The 21,013-nt window shown below is 41.4% G+C and overlaps 2 protein-coding genes and 1 long non-coding RNA gene across 3 annotated transcripts in view; 1 reads left to right on the top strand and 2 right to left on the bottom strand.

Moving 5' to 3' along the window:
• Positions 1-7,597, top strand: part of setd5 (SET domain containing 5) — a 31,287-nt gene extending 23,690 nt beyond the window's left edge. The window contains exons 18-25 of the mRNA XM_083892410.1: positions 49-278; positions 559-615; positions 719-1,204; positions 1,579-1,671; positions 3,737-4,122; positions 4,653-4,774; positions 4,893-4,981; positions 5,342-7,597. Of these exons, the coding sequence (XP_083748536.1) occupies positions 49-278; positions 559-615; positions 719-1,204; positions 1,579-1,671; positions 3,737-4,122; positions 4,653-4,774; positions 4,893-4,981; positions 5,342-5,911 (2,033 nt within the window). The 3' untranslated portion in view covers positions 5,912-7,597. The remainder of the gene's footprint in view (positions 1-48; positions 279-558; positions 616-718; positions 1,205-1,578; positions 1,672-3,736; positions 4,123-4,652; positions 4,775-4,892; positions 4,982-5,341) is intronic.
• LOC310929603 lies at positions 4,630-5,416 on the bottom strand. Its single transcript, XR_014592877.1, has 3 exons — positions 5,280-5,416; positions 4,848-5,009; positions 4,630-4,756 (listed from the first exon to the last, which is right to left on the bottom strand). It is a non-coding gene; the product is annotated as an uncharacterized lncRNA (long non-coding RNA).
• Positions 7,598-9,444: 1,847 nt separating the features above from the next.
• On the bottom strand, positions 9,445-18,997 carry lhfpl4a (LHFPL tetraspan subfamily member 4a; the record flags this gene model as incomplete). Its single annotated transcript, XM_083892753.1, has 4 exons — positions 9,445-10,632; positions 11,829-11,845; positions 12,031-12,267; positions 18,592-18,997. 4 exons carry the CDS (start codon positions 18,995-18,997, stop codon positions 10,579-10,581), a joined length of 714 nt encoding a protein of 237 aa, XP_083748879.1. The 3' UTR covers positions 9,445-10,578.
• Between the last annotated feature and the right edge of the window lie 2,016 nt (positions 18,998-21,013).

Here is a 21,013-nt window from a genome sequence, read left to right as displayed (position 1 = left end):
GAAAATAGAAACCGATTCAAAAAGGTTTTTTTGTTTTTAAAATCACAGATGTCGGTGCCCCGTTTAAAAAGCGCCGCTCCAAGTTTATGGCAGACATGACACCAGCACCCCCAGAAAGCCTGCTTCGTCCACTGTCACCCATCACACCTCCACTCCCCGAGGACGGACTCCACCCACTGCTGCACAGCCACTGTGGCTCCTTGCTGCCCAACGGCCTGGGATACTCGCCCATGCCCTCGCTGCCTGCAAGTCGATGCAACACACCATTGCAATTTGAAGTAAGTGCACAACCACATGAGTGGATTCCAAGAGTGAAATTATGAACAGACCAGTATCAACTTAAGGATTTCTAACAAATGTGCACCTGAGAAGCCAAATGACGAAGGTGACCACTGAGGAGGATGTGTTTAACATGACCCCCCCCCCCCCCCCGTGATTTTAGGCAGTGGTAGTGGTGTTTATTATTCAGAATAATATGGGGGCACCGTTTGTTGTTCAAATACCTGTGCCACTTGTCCTGTAAAATCAGTATTTTCTGACATCTCCTTTTTTCTTTAGAACATATCTTCCCCCGAGGCATCTCCTGTCCACCGGTCAGAGTCCATCTCACCTGAGGTATGTTCTCATCTCATCTGTCAAATGCTGCTAATTACTAAGTGGTCACTTATTTGTTTAATAAATTCTGTCTTTCCATTTACGTGTCCCTCTCTACCTACAGCCATGTCTTCAGACAGACTTTGAAGTCCCACGGCCTCAGTTCCCAGACCTGTCGCTCCCCTCCAGCTTGGAGAGTCCTGTGGCCATGACCTCAGATGACTTGTCTCTTCCTGGATGCCCCTCAGGTCTAGACTTCCAAGGTCCATCAGCTATGGGGACCAGCTCCCTAAACCCAGTGTCCTGTCCTTCCTCAGACCTAAACCCCCCAAACAGGGAGCAGGCCTTTAGGACAGAGTTCAACCTCATATACACCTGTTCACCACTCAATGCAAACTTGGCGAACCCCGTGACCACCGACTGCCGCCAATCCCTGTCAGAGGGAGGCTTTTCCCCTGCGGAGTCCTTCCACAGTTCCATAAGTGGTCAGGGGCTGATGGGAGATCTTGGCCCTGGCTCCATGTCACCCTATGGTGAGCCTCACTATGTGGGGGGCTACCCAGACAGTGGCACACCTCCTCACACCAGCAACCCACCGCAAAAGAGGAAGGCAAGTTCTCTAAATTCTATTGATAAGATTGTGAATACAGTTTTGATGAGGACATTTTATGGTAAATCTCAGAGTTTGATCTTTTCTTCTTAAGTGCGAATGAATTGAGTGTGATATGTGACAAACACCATGATGTGCTTTTCCCCTTGCTCATTGTTGGCCCATTGACGGGTGGACAAAAACAGCAGCAGGCATTTAAAAAAAAAGAAAAAAAAGAAAAACGTCTATAAGCATTTTGTGTGTTTATCTGAAATGATTTCCACTCTGTAGCTTTGACCTCCCTCCCCCTCCCCTCTCCCACAGTCCCCCTCCTCCCCCTCGCTGTTAGTTGACACTTTCTGCCAAGTCTCTCTTCCACTTTTCTTCCAAGGCAGAGGGCCAACCAGCATACCATTAGTCTGCTGACAGGGAAGCCAGATTACCAGGCTATAGCTGTAAGAAGTGAATACAAGCCAGTACAAAATATGGTGAATATTCTCCCTACAACTACATCTCTAGAAGTGTGCATGTAAATATTGTTTCTTGCATTTGCATACAACAACCCACCCTCCCCTCCTCCAAACCTACATTGAATTCTTACTCTATAGTTTTGATCAGGAGGTTTTGATTTATTATGTCATCTCAGTCAAATCCATTGAAGTGTGTAAAAGGTTCATTCATCGACTTCAACACAAGAGGGTGCTAGTTCATGACGAGACAAAGCCCACATGTGCTCCATCTTCATCCATGGCACTTAATTGTTTCATCAAGCTCTACTGTGGAAAAAGCAAATCTTACTGGTCTGGTACAAAAAAAGCAGACTATTTTACAAGGCACCATGAAAAAGTCCTGCTGCTCAGTTGATGTCATTCCTCAGTTCTGTTCTGTGCAAATATTATGATATACTGAGGTAATAGAGAAGTGATTGTACGTGAATGTCATTGAAATACTGTTAATTGAATAAAAGCATTGGTCATAGGGAATTAATCAAAACACAATCTGTTGTAATGTTCCCCTGTTCTCAGGCTGGAAAACAAAACAAAAACAAGAAACAATACTGGTTTCTAGATTCATGTTAATTTTAATGGTAAAAGCAAATACACAGGCAGATTGGAATTGATTCACGATAGGGTCAGAATTAAGCCATTAAATACCATTTTCAATAAACAGACAAACATATTAATAAAATAGTGATGTCTAAGATCTGTAGTAGTGACTACATCACTGAAGAAAGGAGCCGGTAACCCAAGCTGCCACAGGGTCAGACAGGTGGTAAATTAGCTAATGTATTAAGCAAGTATCGGTACATTACAAACCTGTTAATTGTCTTACAAAAAGTATGCAATCCAGTGTTTCCCAGTCCTGGATACATGTACAACTAAAACTATTGAAATATGGCTGTGTGTGTGGATGGTATAAACGTGATAACCGAACAAGAGGCAAATTGCATTGAAGCTCTTTAATGTGACAAAAGAGTACAACACCGAGCTAGTAGAGCTTACTGCCATCTGTGATCTTACACTAGCTATGCTTACATGGACACAAGTAATCAGAATAAAAGACTGACAAAAAGTGGAATAAGAAGTGTGTCATGTAAACATGCCAGTCTGAAAACTGATCCGAACGAGAGGGTTGGTCGGTTTTCATGTAAACGGCCAATCCAGTCATGACTTCCTGGTTTCCTGGTGTCTGATCCAATTTAACGTGTCGTATTTGCGTTTTACTGCTTTATTTCAATTCCAAAAAAAGAATTACGAACGGACACGAAAGTCACAGATGCAGGAAAAATTAGTGTACACACGCACCACAATTGGAGTATTTCATTTGTGCGTCCATGTAAACGACAGTATTGTAAATTCCAATCGAAATATATCTTTTCTGAATGATAATGTAAACATAGCTAAAATGACAGGATTCATCCATATCACTATCTGAGTGTGTTGTCATCATCCTGCTCCGCTGCCTCCGTCATTTACTCCTCTGTTCCCACCCCACTTCTACAAGTCTTTCCCGTGTCATGACAACATTAAACTGGGACGAGTGCTCTCACTGTCATTGTTCAAGAGTGAAGGTGTGTTTCTGTGTTTGTGACATGAGTGTTTTGTTGTTTCAGCGTGGTTGCATCATGGCGTGGTGCATTCAAAGTTGCCTGCTTTCTTGTCAAAGCTTTCAATGCTGTATGTTACTAACAGTGCATTCAGACCACATCCAGTGATGTACACTTTTGTTTATTTATTTATTTTTTGAGTCAAGTATGTTCATGGAATGGAACCAAACCAAAGGGCATTCAGTATAATTTTTTTGTCAAAGTTTATTTTTCATGGTGATAAAGGTCTTTTTTTATTTTTCTTTATGTTGCATTGAATAGTGTTAAATCCCTTTTCCAGGTGAGTCCTCTCTGGTGTGGTGCATGCGGTCTGCCCATCACTCAGTGCAGTTTTCTGTGAATGATGTGACTCAGTCAGCGGACCAGCATCAGTGTGAATGCCATGAGGTCTTATCGGGTTGTGTGTCGGTTATTTATCAGCTCCTCTCCTCCCTCTGCTGCTCCAGGTGTCTTTGCTGGAGTACCGTAAACGGAAACAGAGCAGTGGCCGCGACCATGAGCCCGCTGTCAGCACCTCCTCCCTAGGTGCCACCCCTTCACGGTCTGGCGCTCACTACATCCAGGATTCCCATCATCATCATCATCATCAACAACAACAGCAACAACAACAACAACAACAACATCATCATCATCATCCTCCTCCTCCTCAACATCATCATGCTCATTCCCATCATGCTCATTCCCATCAGCAGATACAGCCCCCGGTATCACCACACAGGTCCTACTCCTCCTCAGCACACACCAACCCTATCTCACAGATAGAGGAGGTCAGTCCTCCGGACCACCATGGCCCGCCAGCACAGCACCGGCGCCAGGACAGCAACAGCGACTGGTGAGAAGCCCGAGAGTGACAGGGTTTTAATACATGTCTCACCCATACATGGTGTATAGACAGTGGACGTAGTCTCCCAATTGCAAAGCAAACTCCTGATTGTAAAACAAACTCTTGAGATTTGCAATTCCTCTCTCATGTAATGAAAAGAGTGTAAAGATCAATCGATTATTAATCAATTACTAAATCACTATTTTGATAATCAATTAATTGGGAAACGACATCAACTTTTCTTTTTCTTTCTCTTTTTTTTTTAATCATCATCATTAGTTGCAGTTCTAATGTCAGTTTTTGAAAACAAAACATTCAGACAAACCAGGCTAATATGCAAGATTCCAGCTGTCAATCAGACTGGTGTCCCATCATGTGTCTACTATTTTAAATTTTCCAATCAGGAAAATATTTACTGATGTAATTTATGAAGTGAGAAGTAGGTTCTCTTTTCAAACAAGAAGGCCACCTCCATTCTTCCACATTTCAGAGCTGAGCAGCAGATAACCTTTGGATCATCTGTATTTTTCTTTCCCAAGGATGGTGCCCACAACTGTTGAACGCCTGAGGGAAGGTCAGGGTGTTCTCGAGCGAGTGCTGCGAAGCATCAAGATGGAGCGGGTTTACAAAAGGGGCGACGGATCTGCAGAGAATGAATATGGTATGGAGACAATTGAAATATCTGGCAAACAAAACTTAAAAAAAACAACAACTATTGACTCAAGTAAACCTACAATTATGTCCCGTGCTGGAGTTCATCCACTTGTCTGTGTTTTCAGATACAGATCGATATGAGATGCAGGCAGCGTCCATGGCTTCTCCTATGAAGAGTCCACACAGATACAGTCCCTCTGTCTACTCTCACCAGGTATTCTGTTCACACTGTTGTCCTCCAACTATCAGTAAAAATGAGAATGTTGTTTGTGTCATTATTTGGAACAATGTATTTTGAATACATTGTGTGCATTTAGAATATATATGATACCCATGATGCCTGGATAATTATAAATTTAATTCATATGGAAGCAGTTTGTATTTTTACATCTTTTACAAATACATGCAATGTAATTCTAGTTTGATCTTTGTCAAAAACCTATATTCTGTATTTGCTGGTAGATGAAACATACAGCCGTAATTAAATTTAATTAAATTCACCATTCACGAACCATTTTCTTCCTGAGGATCCTTGAAAACATAGTCATGAGAGTGTGTGTCTGTGTATGTTCAGTCATCAGAAAGTCACCCGCAGACTGACAGCCCGTCGCTCCGTCAGCAGACCTCCACTTCTCCATTCCGGGGTTCCTACAGTCCCTCATCAGGCCAGGGCTTCTACACACGCCACCCCTCCCACCCTGGACTGTCCCAGGACCACCCTCCATCCTCCTACCCCAGCCACTCACCCACCCCCACCTCATCCACAGACTCCAGGCCGCCAGCAGGGTCTCTACACCAGCAGAGTGGCAGCAGTAACGTGGACAGAAGCCACAGCTACGGCAGCAGCCACTTAAAAGCGAGCCTTTTGAACAGCAGTGGCCTGTCGGGGGCTCCCGCCCCGGTACCCAGGGCCCATGGGCAGACTAAAATAGACTCGGGCACCCTGGCCTCCAGGGGTAGTCAGCAACAGGTGTCTCGTGGCCTGAAGTCGGGCAGCCCGAGCCAGGCATCGCTGCAGGCCAGCTCCAGACTGCTGTCAGCCCCTGGACAGACACACTACCCACAGCGAGGGACGAGCCTCGGCCAGTTCCAGCACTCCCCCCTCCAAGGACCTGGAGTAAGGACACAGTCAGGAAGCTTTTAGGACCTTATTTGTGTGTGTGTGCGTGTGCGTGTGTGTGTGCGTGCGTGTATGTGAGTGTGTATGAAGTTACGTTACTCCCTCAAACTCCTAAAGCGCTGGTGAAATAGGGCCCAGGGAGTTTGAAGAGGGTACATGTATAGACCTAAGAGGAGCAAGGACTTCCTTACGGATTTCTCCTTTCCTTGTTTTCTGTCTTTTCTTTCTTTATTTTCAGAAGAAGAAAAAAACAAAATGGCCACATTCTGCACAAAGCTAATCATTGACTTTGGACGTCATGTTGGAATCAGTGGAAAAGGTGATTTGGATGACAAATATACAAAAAAAAAAAAAAGAAATCACATGTAACTTGAAATTGTCCCCAGTATTCCCTGATGTGCCGGACTGTGCAAACAGGCTCTCTAACTTCCACACAAATGTCTGTACAAAGTTCTTAAAGCTGTAACTGTCGTCATGGCAGCCAGGTTGGAGAAATGCTGGAGATGCATATATATAAAAATATATGAGTCTGTGCTGCAGTAAATAAGTGTTTGATTTGGAAAAGTGGGGGGGGGGGGGTGATGCAAACTGAGATAATGTGTTAATCATCCGTTATAGAGCTGCATTAGAGAGCTGGGGAGGAGGACGTTTCCTTTTATAGGGTCATTCCGTACGATTATCATCTATCCTCTCACTAAACCTGAAAACAGCCCTTTTTTCCTCACGGTTCTGTCTGTTCCACTGTTCCGTTGTTGGTTTTCTTTTTTTGTTGTTGGTTTTCTTCTGTTCTCTCATCCTCACTGGACTGTTTTGATTTCACTCTAGGACTACTCCACTGTAGACTTCTGACGTTGTACTTGAGACATACAGGTCTTATGATTCATGGTGCTGCATTTTTGTTTTGTTTTTTGTTTTTTGTTTTTCCAATAAATTTGAAATCCAGTTACGTTCCCCCACGTATGGCTGCATTCATCGAGTCACATCAGCTCAAGTCAGTTTTATTTTCTCTAAATTCATACTGATGGATCATATGTTACAGTGGTGGAATGCGGGACGTAAAACAATGGGTGAATAATCAAACTTTGTTTATAAAAAAAAAAAATGCATACAGTGCATGTTTTGTTTTCAGACCAATCCATTGCATTCCGTGTGACACTGAGGAAAACTGGGCAAAGGAATCTGAGGGAGAGTTTGGATTGTTTATAAAAACCCTAACTGAAAAAAAAGCTGCTATGTTCTGTGAGAGCTGCCTCCCTTCCCACAGAATGCTGTATTTTTTGTTATTTTCCTCGTAATGCTGACTCTCACACTGACTCTCATTAAAGCAACGGTTCTCCTCACAGACGTGTCGCGTCAGCGGCAGGAGTCGTCGCACTCTACTCTGAGACTGTTTTTGGAGCGGATGTGGAGTGTGAAAGAAGGGTACTCGTGTTACATGAATGTTTGACAGATTACAATACAAAAAACATTGTGACCCAAAATTAACCAGCACCTTAAAATGAAAGAGAGACACTCTAAGACATACTAGGACAATATGTATGATTGTGTTTACTTGTATAGAGAGAAATGTGATATAGACCTGTATGGAGAAAATGTAGTACACTGAAATTATCGCATGATAAATTTGTTTTTAGGGTCTGAGTGACCAACTCTGTCAGATGGTGGAAGATAATCACGCAGACGCTGCATTCTCTCAATTTGTTTTTGTAAAGATCCTTCTGTTGGTTTTTGTTTTGATTTTTTACCACAGATCATAGTAGTAACTATTTCAATTGTTCCCCCTCCAAAAGATTTAAGAAGAAACAGATGTAATGCCTTTTGATAATAAAATAATCATGATGGTAATGTATTTTAAAACTACCATTGTGACGGTGTCATTTTAGGCGGTCGCCCTCGCACTTTGCACAACCGCTGCAACTGTTTTTCTGTGTTTTTAGGAGAACACTGCAGTGTGCCTTCAGTGTTGTAGAAATCAGTTCAGACGAGGGGTGTTCCTGGACAACGTGAGGATGCACTTATGTCCAATTCATGCCCTTTTGTGTCCAGCAGGATGGATTTTCTTTGCTGTAAACCAGGACACTGTAACACCTCAGTCCTCTGAGAATCTGAGAAGCAACGACATGCAAAGGGTCCAGATGTGGATGAGAACAGAAAATGCTGCGGACCAAGCCATGAGTGGTTTAATACTTGTGTGTAGCCACATTCAGGTATTAAATCTGGTGTAGGAGACATATCTTTGATGTTTACCGATCAATAAATTCCACAATAATCTTAAAAAATAAACAAGTAATCTGAGAAAGGACTGCCCCTCTTGGCTCCATTTCCATTCATATAAGACATGGAAAAATCCTGACAAGACGCAATCAAACTTCAACGATGATACCTACTAGTGTTTTAGGGGCAGAGCTTTGAGGAGAGGGCCAACAGGAGGAGGTGGGATGTACAGAATCTGTTGCGTTTTGTAACAAACCATAGGTTTAAATAAGTAAAAACTCAAATTTGATGTTAATTTGTGAGAGACTCGATGGCAAAGTGGTTTCCTCCACATCCTGTGTATGAGCAGTAATGAGACAGAAGGCTCCATCTATCTGATTGCAATTTTCAAATGGGTTTGTACAGTGGTGATCAGCGCTACACGTTTCTCAGTATAATGCAGTTAAGGTTCTGTGCTGCACACAGGAAGTGGTTTGTTTCATGTCAATACAGACGAGAGCCCTGCTGCTCTGTATACACACAAATGATCCCTCAGTCAGGTCTATTTTCATTTATATTCATATATATACAGTATATATATATTTCACATATGTATGTATATAGATATATATATATTTCATATATGTATGTATATATACATATATATATAAACATTTTTTTATTATATATAAAAAAAAAAGATGAAACTTAAGGGACAGGAAATGACATCAGCCACAGAGGCTACTGGGAGCTAACAGCAGTTAGCATTTGGAAAAGTGATCATTTGCCGGCTCTAGCAGGCACGTTGCCGTCATATATAATATATATTCACCGGACAGATAAATCCTCTGAGGCTGGAAGTTTGTGTAGGACTCTGTGCTGCACTGTGGAGCCAAGAATAGAACTTTGCACGGACTTTGCGGACTTCCGGTTTTCGGATACATTGCCCTCAAGCTCCGCGAGACAACAATTCCAGGAATTTAGCGCATTGTGACGTCCCAATGAGTGCGGAAGTCAACATCGCGTGTTGAGGACCACAAAAACATGAGTGAGTCGTCTTTTTTCACACTTTGCCGACTGATAGGACCCCCAGAGTCCCAAATATAACTATTAAAATGAATAAACCGTTGATTTTGCATAATATGGGACCTTTTAAAATTGGTTCACATGTGATGGACGTCAAACATGGTAGACTGGAGGAAGAACAAAGCTGAAAAGGGAAAATATCAATAATTCATCTGTTTATTAATTATCTTGTGTAAAACAACACCAATAGTGATGACAACAGAGTGCTGGACTCTCTCGGCGACAAACATCACAGCATCCAATAATGAGAAAACATTACATGAAGAGCAGAGCAATGACAAATGAACGTGAAACTATAGAATTACACGGTGTTAAACGAGAGAGACAAACCCTGACTGAAGAAGGTCACAGGTCACTGTTTCTTCCCACAGACCTAGTGTCACATTATGACATTATGCACTTTTACAAAATTCACTTTGTCTCCGGCTTTGTCTTTTCTTTTTTTTTACTTTATGTTCAGCAAATTCAGATTTATGGACATTAAAAGAGTGGTTTGTTGTCATCAGAAGAAGAAGAGAGGCAGCACAGTGCATGGTAGGTGTTTATATGTGTGGTCCAGGTATTACTAATGTTATGGGGACTTAAATCTGTTTGTCTTGTCTTCCTTATGAGGACAAAAAGAAAGTCCCCATAACGAAAATTAATACATTTTAAGGTGTAGACATGTTATAAGGTTAAACTGAAGTTAGAGTTAGGTTTAGGTTAAGGTTCGGGTGAGGATTAAGATTAGGCCAGTCATAATTATGGTTACAGTCAGATTAAGTCTCCAGGAAATAAATGTATGTTAATGCAATGTCCTCTGAAGTCATGAGCATAAACAGGAAGCCTGAGGTACATAATATGTGCTTCATTATGTGAAGCACACAGAGCTCATCCTGGAGGTGAAAGTATACTGTATATACTATATTCTGCCTCTCACTATATTTTCTCATCAGTGTAGTTTGTGCTGAAGGATGATGGGTAGTTTAAAACCTGCACAAAGGACAATTGGAGGCTAGAATTACAAAAAAAAAATGAAATAAAAAAGATAAACAACAGAAAGTGCCATGTCTCTTTGTACCCTGTTTCCATAGAAACATCTCATTGAAATACACATTTATTTAAAAGCTGGAAAAGAGAGTAACTGTATAAAATCTTGTTATTTTATGTGAAGAGAAGCACCTCTGATCTTTTTTTTACCTAACATATTTATGTTACTGTTAAAGCCGAAAAGTGCTCCCCCAGCAGCAACATCGTGATCTCCACAGTCAGTCACGTTATGAGTGATTTTCTAACCCAGACTGATCCTCAGGATGAATTTCTCCTCCATTATCAGGTATCCAAGCGCAGATCAAAGGGTTTAAACCTGAGGAGAAAAGAGGAGCGAGGGAGAGAGGGAGGATGTTGGAAGAGGAGGAGAGGAAGTTTGATTCTCAGTTGTAGCGCTGGATTCCAAATCGTGCCTTCATGGGGTTCTGGGTTTCAATCTGGATGAGAAACAGACAGAAAAGGGTCACAGATCGTTCTGCAGCGACTGTAAAATAAAAGGAGTGCAGAAGTGGATGAGACGAACTCTATATGCATGACAAACTGAACATTTAGCAGCTGGATGATGCAGGAAAACAGTAATGTCAATGTGATCGTAAGATGTTACTACATGGGAGACATTCACAAAACTTTCTGCAATATGGACACAGGTGGAAAAAGTACTAAAATATTGTACTCAAGTAAAAGTACCAATACTTTAATGAAATATTACTCAAGCAGAAGTAAAAGTAGTCATCTGAAAATGTACTCAAGTAGAAGTCAAAAGTAGTTCATTTGAAATGTACTTAGTTACTTAGTTAGAAACGTTACTTAGTTACTTTGCGTGGGGTGTGATGGTATTAGAAATATGACAAGGGGTCAGAAATCCAAAACTATTTTGGAGCTCACGCGCCCGGCGCGACACAGGATATAACATCACTTTTGGCGTGTGCCCTCTATGTTCATGCGCCAGTGCTGGTGCTAATCACATCATCATTCGTCTGGTTCTGCTGTATATTTTCCCCCTGTAGGTCTTCATTGTGCTGAATTTTTATTTTTACTCAATAACGGATAGGATTTATGAAGTAACTAAGTACAATACTTGAGTCAATACGTACTCAAGTAAAATACAAAATCATGATTTTAAATTGTACTTAAAAAATACAAAATACACAAAAAAGTATTAAATACAGTAACTTTAGTAAATGTATTTCGTTACTTTCCACCTAGAGCGATAAAATGAGAGCTGTTGTCCTTTGTCCATACGTCCACAGGGCATCTATATTTTTTGTAAATCACCATTTGTTTCATGTCACTCATCCATTAACCAAAACAGGAAATGACACATAAATGCTACACTTTGTAGTGCAGTTATTATCCAGATAATATTGTATATATGAGGATTATTGATCCTAGACTGGTGTGTTTTAGGTCGGGATTTAAGGTTTGGATTTGGGCCTCAGAGGATTTTTTAGATTTCACTCTTAAGTTTGGGAATAGCTGCCCAAAACTAAAACACTGACACTCAAACCTCCCTCTGAAACTGTGAGGACCAGCGTCATTATCCTGGTTTTGTGGCCAGAGATTGTTCTCACACTCACAAACAGTTTGAAGTCACACAATCAAGACTCAAGACAAAGAGCGACACTTAACTTACCCTCGATCTAGAGAGGTCTGTGAAAAAGACAAAATTCAAATGATTAATTTTATTTGTGTTGTGGCTCCTGTATCATAAGGTTGCAGATGTCAGAATTCTGCTGGAATAATGTTACACCATGGAGGTGTAAACAAACTGAGTCACATGACATGTTTAGTGGTTTTAACTCAATGTGTGAATGACTTAATGGACCGCTCCTCACCTCTGCTGTCAGCCTTCAGCTCCTCCTGCAGGAGGTCACTCTGGCGGTTCCCCAGCACAAAGGCCAGGAAGGAGAGGATGAGGGCGTCCAGGATGCCGATGACGGCGAGGATGTAAGCCCAGCGCACCGAGCAGTCGCCCAGAGAGTATCTGCCTGTGTCCTCTCCACACATGTCCCGGATCACTTCTGCGTCCCAGCCGTTCGGGAAGATCGCACAGCCGAGCACCAGACAAACAGCTGGACAGACAGATGGAGACGAGAGAAGAAGGAGGGGATGGCTGCAGTGAGTTCAACGACTGTTCAATGTCACAGTGGTTACAGAGCAGTGAGAGCCAGACACATGTGGCTACTTACTTTACTTCATGAAGAGAATGTACTCATTAGTTTCATCATCAATGAACCTGTCGATTCATTTCTTGATTAATCATGTACTTGTTTGGTCCGTAAAATGTCAGAAAATGTTATGATCGGTGTTTGGAAATAACAACATTCTCAAATGTCCACAAACCAGAGTCCAGAAACCAAAACATATTCACATTTAAGACATGGAAAAAAAATCACCTTGTTTTAATTATTTGAAAACCCCTCAAACTTGTTGACGATTAATTCAGTAAACCATTAATAATTGATGAATCAAATAATCCTTGCAGCCCGAGTCACAATAGTTGTCCAGGTACTATTTAAAATTTGAATAATGTCACAATCATAATATACTTCTTTGAATAAAGGGTGTAGTTTTCCTAGCCCGTCACCTTAACATTTAACCATAGCAACCAAAAGCCTAATCTAATCCTTATTCTAACCCTACAACCAAGTCTTATCAGCCCGTTTAAGGTGTGACAGAACATGAGCGTCAGCCAAATTGTGTTGTCCTCACTATCCCATAATATGTTCACTTCCTCTGGTTTAGAAGTCTCTGCTCCCTGTGGTCCCTGAGTCCCAGCGTGGAGCTGCACCACAGAGCTGATGAAACTATCATCTGCATTGTGTCTGAGAGCAGCAGATTCGGCCGAGCTCCAGCACCATTAGACTGCTTCATCACACACACACACACACACACACACACACACACACACACACACACACACACACACACACACACACACACACACACACACACACACACACACACACACACACACACACACACACACACACACACACACAAGACAGGGCCCTCCTGTTATAATCTATATTTCCTTTTAAGTAGAAACACCTGCACTCCTCTACTTATGCATCTGCACATTACACCTGCAGTTTTAGTCCATTTAGCTGTTTAATAGATATTTTTTTAAGGTCAAAAGGGAAAAAAAAAAACTCAAATCCCAAATGTGTGAGTTAATCACACACATATTGTGTCAGGCTATTTTTGTCTCCATGAGGCCTGAGTGGTTTCTTGGTATAGTAGGTCCAGCTGAGGCCAGGCTGACTGACCAGATGGGCCCCGCACTGCTTTATCTATTTATTTATTTATTCATTTATTTATTTACCACTGCTACTGTTTGGAGCCACTGTGTTCCTCCTGTACAACATCAGGCGCCTCTTTTGCTGCCAACTGTTTTTGGCTCCCGCTTGTCTCTGTAACAACAAGAACGACGTCATATCCACTAATTCTGGAAGTAAAGATATGAATTCCACTCCTCGCGTCTTCCCAGGCTCCACCCATTCATCCAAATATGGTCTCTTCTGGTGTGACATAAACCCATATGGCACTGGACTAACTAGAGATAGACCGATATGTTTTTTTCAGGGCCGATACTGATACCGATTTGAAGATAGAGTGAAAATATTGAACAAAACAAACACCAAGACTTAACTTTAACATTTAAATTCCTTTAAGCATATGTTTATTAAATTGTGGTTTAATAGTTTTTTTTTATCTTAAAATTCTAACAAAACGTGCAGGAAGCTCCCAGGTTCAGCAGCATGTCTTATATAAAGTTAAATAAAAATGTACACAAATAAATAGCTCCCTAAAGTTTTCCAAAATTGTAATGTAACTGAAATGTTATTTTATCTTTCATTTATCTTTGTTCTAAGTTCAGGGAGTTCCCAGGGTCAGTAGCATCTCTTATAAAGTTAACGGATATTTTAAATAAATAAACTGATCTCTTTTCGGCCATGGGATAAAAAAAAAAAGAGGCAGATACCGATACTATGTGATATGCGTAAAAATGCAGAATATCGGATAAATGACCCTGCCGATAATCGGTCCATCCCTAGGACAAACTGCAGGACATGAAGTGTACAAACCAGTGAGTGATGTCATGGTTCACTGATACTGTTCCTCTTATTAGCTGTCACTGATCAGCATGAACCTCCTCTGTGGAATCCCTTCATATTCCCGACGTCCACTCAGGGCTGAACCAGATTTTTCCAGCGTTCCTTGCTATTTTGCTATTTCTCAAACTTCAAATCAATCCCTTGTTATTCTTTTCGGGGGCTGAGACAGAACACGCTGCGGTGTCAGAGAACACAAAATGCTCTTGGGGGTCGTGAGTGTCCCAAAATGACTTGCAGACTGCCTTTATGTAAGGTTAGGGATTCAGTGGCTCCAGTGACCTGTGTGTAAGACTGCAAACAGACGGAGCGACGTGCTCTTGTATCATCCTCTGCCCCGAAGCACAGGCAAGATTAGAATTAACTGTCAGTATCGCAAATGTCTCAGGTCACTTCCAAAAATAGTGAGGGTCTCATTAGAGCAACATTTCACTCTGCATCATATCACTTTTTTCTATGTTGCTCTGTCACTTTAGCTCAACACCAGTAAGAAGTGTAATATTTTCTGAGGGAGCAAATAAATGTTAGTCGTAGATTTGGCAAATTTTGTTGTGTTTCATTTAATCTCATAATATACATTTGGTCATATTTTGAGCAGAGCTTTATAGAGCTAAATAATTTGAAGAGATATTTAATTGCAATTTTTCGGATAGGTACTGGGTTCGTGATTTGATCTGAGGTTTCAAATAAATATTATATATTATATTAATGACAATTAATATTCCTAATAGCTCTAACATTGGGTGGAGATTTTTTAGGCAAATTGGACACTCTAAATTGGAATTATTTAATTGGACACTCTAAATCTAAAAGGTGTGAGTGTGAGAGTGGCAGGTTATTTGTCTCTATACCTGCCCTATGTCAGCTGGGATTAGCACCAGCAGCCCCTGTGACCTTCATAAGTGAGTGAGCATTGGTGTTTTCAATTTTTCTGAAAGCATGTCCATGATAATTCCACTATCACTTAGTTTCAGCCTGTCCAGAAACCCCTGTCGTCTCCTCTGCTCCTGCAGCTCTTTGTTGTGCTTCGGTGTGATGACTATTCCATGGTCACTGCCAAACAAGTCGTTGTTAATAATAACCAGGCAAGATTTTGCAAAGAGAAAAAATTGAGAGACGTAAGAATCTATGAGAATGAGACCCTAAAGAATTTCTATTTTCTTTTTTTTGTCATGTTGGTTAATTAGACACAGATAACTAAAGCCTTTGGGCATCACTGTTCCTTTATTTATTTATTTATTTTTATCTTTCCCTCTCTCATTACTCGCTCTCTAACCCATGCACTGTGGACAGAACAACAAAGGGCATACAGAGTGTGTGTTGCTGCCAGCGCTGGAAGATAGAAGATAATTCCCAGAAACACCACAATGATTCCTTGGGAAAACGAAGGAAAACATAGCAAAGAGTCGAGAAACAAGGAACGAGGGCTGATTAAGGAAGGTAGATGGAAAGAAACATATTCAGTGCACGTATACCCAGAATACAGCATAAATCGCTTCAGTTCCATAGTAAATATTGCGTAAAATGATTTATTGATCTTGAATTGGTCATTTTTTTTCTCCTACACACTATAGTATGAAGATATTATGATATCCAGAATAATTGCACTATAAAATGTAGTACGTGAACTTATAGCTGGCAGAATGTCTCAATGTCTCTGAAACCTTCAGCAGCAGAAGACAATCATGGCTGCCACTTCTTGACACATATCCTCTGTACTTATTAAAGTGGCCTGTCAGTGTAAATGATAACATACATGAATGAAATGTTCCTAAATCTTTCCACTGATTCCCTGTAATTGGAAGATCACATTTTTAATAGCTACCACTAAATCCCTTCACAGCCCAAATGACATTTATGATATGCTTACAAGATCTGAAAGAAGCTGTTGGCTCATAGCTCCTTCAGTTAGAATCAGAATTTCCTGATGAAAAGTGCTTTGATTTCAGCATATTTCAACTAACCTCCGCTCTGTGTGATGTAGAGCAGCGCTCCCTGTGGTGTCTCTGACTGGACGAGCGTCTTTCAGGCTGAACTGGCACATGGCAGACCTCTGATGCAAAGTCCACTGTTCAGGGAAGTCCCCAGCGTGGACTAAACTATCATCTGCAACAGGCCGAGCTCCAGATGCACACACTCACACAAACACTGCACTGTCTTACACTTATGTGGACAGCTTAAACAGCCCTAACCCTTAACCCTAACCAGTTACTGCCTAAACCTAACCTTAACCTAACTACGATTCACATCTTAAGTGATTCCCTGACAAGGTCAGTGTTTATGCCAGAAAAAGTCCTAAAGACAAGATCACACACACACACACACACACACACACACACACTCATTTGTCATAACTTAGTGTATCATTTAGTTATTCCGATAAATAGAGTGGCGCTTCAGGGCAAACCTAAAGTTTGATAAAGGTGAGGATTAATAAAGGATACATACCTTTAGGTTTCGTTTCCTGACATAACTGGCAACCCGTGGTTGCTTGGTAGCTGAGACTCTACTGACTGCAATTATTGGTAGATGGTGGTAGGTGGCGCCACATGCCAAAACATGATTCCAAAACATAAACATGATTTGTAGTCTGCAAAATATTTTTTTTAATGCAAATATTTTGCCTGTACTGTTGTTGTTGGTGAGTTCAGTTTGTTATATGAACATTATTCCTGAGTCTCTGTGACATATTAGGAGGATTTTATGGCCAGTTGCTTTAGATTTATTACATAATGCACCTTTAAATAAAAAAGAAAAAAAAGGAAGGAAACATCCCTCGCACCTTCTAATGTAATTATTTGTTCTGGTTTCGCATAGATGAATATGTGTACTTCACATGGATACGTTGCCAGAGTGCATGGGTAGACCGTGTATAATGTAGGTTAATCTGGTACGAAGATCTGGCAACCGAAATAGAAGCTGTGATCTTTGATGCAAAAACTCCTGGAGGCATTTCATGATCATGATTCTATAAAATGCCATGCATTTTTTATAGACTGCCAAATGACAAAGAACAGACAGCATCAGAATGTGGAAGATTAAGGTGTCAAGATGAGAAAATGATGAGTAACACAATGGAGTAATCACCAGTAATGACCAAAGTGTCACTGGTCACTACTGGTGATTCTCTCAGTTAGGTCCAGAATGCTTTTCTGAAAATTGTTTTATTATTATTATTATTATTATTATTATTATTATATACACACAAACATATATATATATATATATATATATATAGTAGCAGGTGCAGGTGTTAAAATGTGTGAACATCAGGCAGCGTATAGTGGCTAACACTGGTGCCTCGCAACAAGAAGGTTGCCAGTTTGAATCCTGCATCTACTGAGGGCTTTTCTTTATGGAGTTTGCAAGTTCTCCCCCAGTCCAAAAACATGCAGAGGTTAACTGGACACTATTTTTTGACCATAGGTTTAAGTTGACCATGGCACCGGCACCCTGTGACCCTCATGTGGAGGATAAATGTTGGGAGACAATGAATGAGTGAGTAAGTAAATAAAAATGTAGAAACATTGACATATGAAAAAAGTTACTTTAAAGAAGAGATTTTAAAACACGATTTCCAACTTCCTCCACTGTACACAAATGAAGCCAAATATATGTCCTGGATACAGGATGCTTTCATGGATAAAGCAGTTGAACATGGATGCAAGGCTGTAGTCTTCTATTGCTGGCTTTCCCAGACTTACCAACCCTATAATATTTACATATTTTGGCTCCATTTTAAGCTCTGTTCACGCAACACAACTTTCAGACATGTCTGGAATCTTTTCTGTGTTTCCTTTCTCTCTTTTCCCCCCTTTCTTCTCTCTCAAGTGTTGTTTTCTTGTTTGGCGTTCTGCTGCTTTCAAATATGTCCTGCTCTCTGATTGGCTGGGGTTGCTTATCACAGAGTTCAGGATACTGGAAAGCAGACTGGGGACTGTCATACACCTGGAAAGTGTCTTCTGACTGACATCAGCGTCAAGAAAACTGGGCATTAGGGAAGCTGTTGTCAGCTTCATCTTATTTCCACACAAACCCTATGCAGACAAACATTTTGGTTGAAAGAGACCAAAGAAAGAGACAGCAAAGAAGACGCTAACCATGGACATTGTGCTGACTCTCATTTAGAATGAACAGAACCACGTGTCCGTACATGGCTGCAGAGGATGAAGATGGCTTCTCATAAAGGGGAAAAGTCTATTATAACATATAATAATGCTGATGCTCAGTGTCAAAAAAGTGTACCCTACAATAACACGTCAAAACGTCTTCCACACTTACCACATAGAAACTGTGTCCACGCACACGTCTTGTAGACCATGGCGGTGTTGCAGAAGAAGAAGAGCGCGAAGCAGCCTATGCAGCTGAGGATAAGAACCATGGACATCAGCACGAAGAAGGAGGCTGCCTTGAAGGCTCCAGATGGGATGGAGCTGAAATCAGAGAAGCTGCCCTGGCAGGAGATCTCCCTGTTGGACTTCACGTTGCCCACACAGTAGTGGAACAATCCAAAGTAGCCAGCCTGGGGAGTGTTGACACTGTCCCCGATCCAGTACGGCTGGATGAAGACCACCACATTGATGATGGCCAAGCAAATGGTGAATATGGCCCAAAGGACACCGATGGTCCTGGAGTTCCGCATGTAGTTGTCATGGTAGAATTTGGAGGCTTCTTGAGAAGGCAGCATTTTTGTCTTCCACCCCTGGATTCCCCTCTCCTTCTCCCCCCTCCCTGCTCAACAGTGTCAACAAGGTTTCCCCTCTTCTCTTGTTGTCCTCCTTCTTGAAAATGGATGGGTTATATTTATAAAAAAACAAAAGATGGATCAACCACTGGGTCTAGAGTCCCACACGTAAATGCCTCCATCCCCTCCCTTCTGCCTTTGAAGCTAAATGAATTCAGTGGCGAACTGTGATTCACCTGATGGGGAAATCCTCTGCTCTCTTCCTCTACTCTCAGCGTTTAAAGGCACAGCAGCAGCCGAGCTCACCGTGCCGATCACAGCAGCCAAATATAGAAGGGATGAGCAGATCTGTCTCCTGTCAGCACTTCACCTCTTTTTTACCATGTAACATGATCTCCTCTACTGAGCAACACAAGCCATGCAGTCCTCCCAATTAATGTCCCAGATCCCAGATTTGGTGATGATGATGATGGTGAATCCACTACAAAAGAAGAGATCCAGAGGAAATGGGGGGAAAACCAGCAGGAGATCATCTGACATGCTTCACTGAAGAACTGAAAGTGAAAAAAAAGAAGATAAAAAAAAGCAAAATGAGAGAAATTCTTAAATCATGCGACCCCGTGTGTAATGGGAATCAGTCGTGCAGCAGTGCACGCACCGACAACCACATGACCAGCGATTTGGATCCTCACTCTCTGGGTATCTCTCCCTCTCGACCCTCTCTCATTCTCTGTTTGCCCATCATGCTCTCTCTCTCTCTCTCTCTCTCTCTCTCTCTCTCTCTCTCTCTCTCTCTCTCTCTCTCTCTCTCTCTCTCTCTCTCTCTCTCTCTCTCTCTCTCTCTCTCTCTCTATCTCTCTCTCTATCTCTCTCACCCCTCTACACTCATGCTTTCCCTCCCGCAGTCTCTCTTTCTATGTGAAGTGAGGAATGTTGATGATTTGTGGATGACAGCATGTACTCCATTCCCTCAGACTCCCCCTCTTACTCGACAGTTGTCTATCTCTCATACACACTCATATTAATATTAACACACATTTGCATGAGCTATATGTAAATCATTTTTGTACTTTAGGCCAAATCACCAGAACAACATCTAGAGAAAAACCTAGTGATGGTAGACATGGTTTTAAATCTGTGGTTCCCAACCTGGGGGCGCCAGAGATCACATGAGTAGACACAGAGCTTTGACTGCTCTGAGGTTATTAAAATGATCTTTGTGAGTGTTAAATTTAGAAACTCCCAATCACACACTCACACCCAAATTCAGAATGCTCGGTTTAGTAGTATCTCTTTAGCATTTGGGAAAGTGATCATTTGCAGGCTCTAGCAGGCACATTTCCGTCATATATAACATGTATCCACTGGACAGATAAATCCTCTGAGGCTGGAAGTTTGTGTAGGACTCTGTGCTGCGCTGTGGAGCCAAGAATAGAACTTTTCGTGGACTTCGCAGACTTCTGGTTTTCGGATACCGCTGCCCTCGCCAGCACTCTTGCGTGTGTTACGGACAAATCGCAGTGTGACGTTGACGAAGTCAACATCGTGTATTTTATTTCCTATACTTAGACTGAGGAGGACCACAAAAACATAGTTAGTCGACTGATAAGACCTCCAGAGTCCCAAATATAAGGATTTAAATTATTTAAATTTAAATGTTGATTTTGCATAATATGTGACCTTTAAATTCATTAAGCCATTTATTACCAATACCTCTGTGACCTGTGTGACCTCTGCACAACAAAATATCATGTTTGAGAAATGTAAAAGTACATAAGTCTCACCGGTATCAAAAAAGAAACTCTTGAGTTACCTTGGTATTGATTTTGTGGAAGAACAGGACCATTTTTTTATCCATATACACCGTGAGAATAGGAACATAAACAACTACTGTTTATTTTTGCATATAAACGTTTGTTTGCATGGACAGGGGCTCAGGTTTGGGGGGCCTTGTTTGTCTTGGATACAATTGAGGGGGCTTCAAGGAATAAAATGTTGAGAACCACTGTTTTAAATCAC

This window comes from Microchirus variegatus (assembly GCF_963457635.1).
Source record: "Microchirus variegatus genome assembly, chromosome: 7".
In the NCBI taxonomy this organism is placed as follows: Eukaryota; Metazoa; Chordata; class Actinopteri; order Pleuronectiformes; family Soleidae; genus Microchirus; species Microchirus variegatus.
The sequence above is the reverse complement of the archived record's forward strand: the minus strand, read 5'-3'. Positions and strand labels throughout refer to the sequence as shown.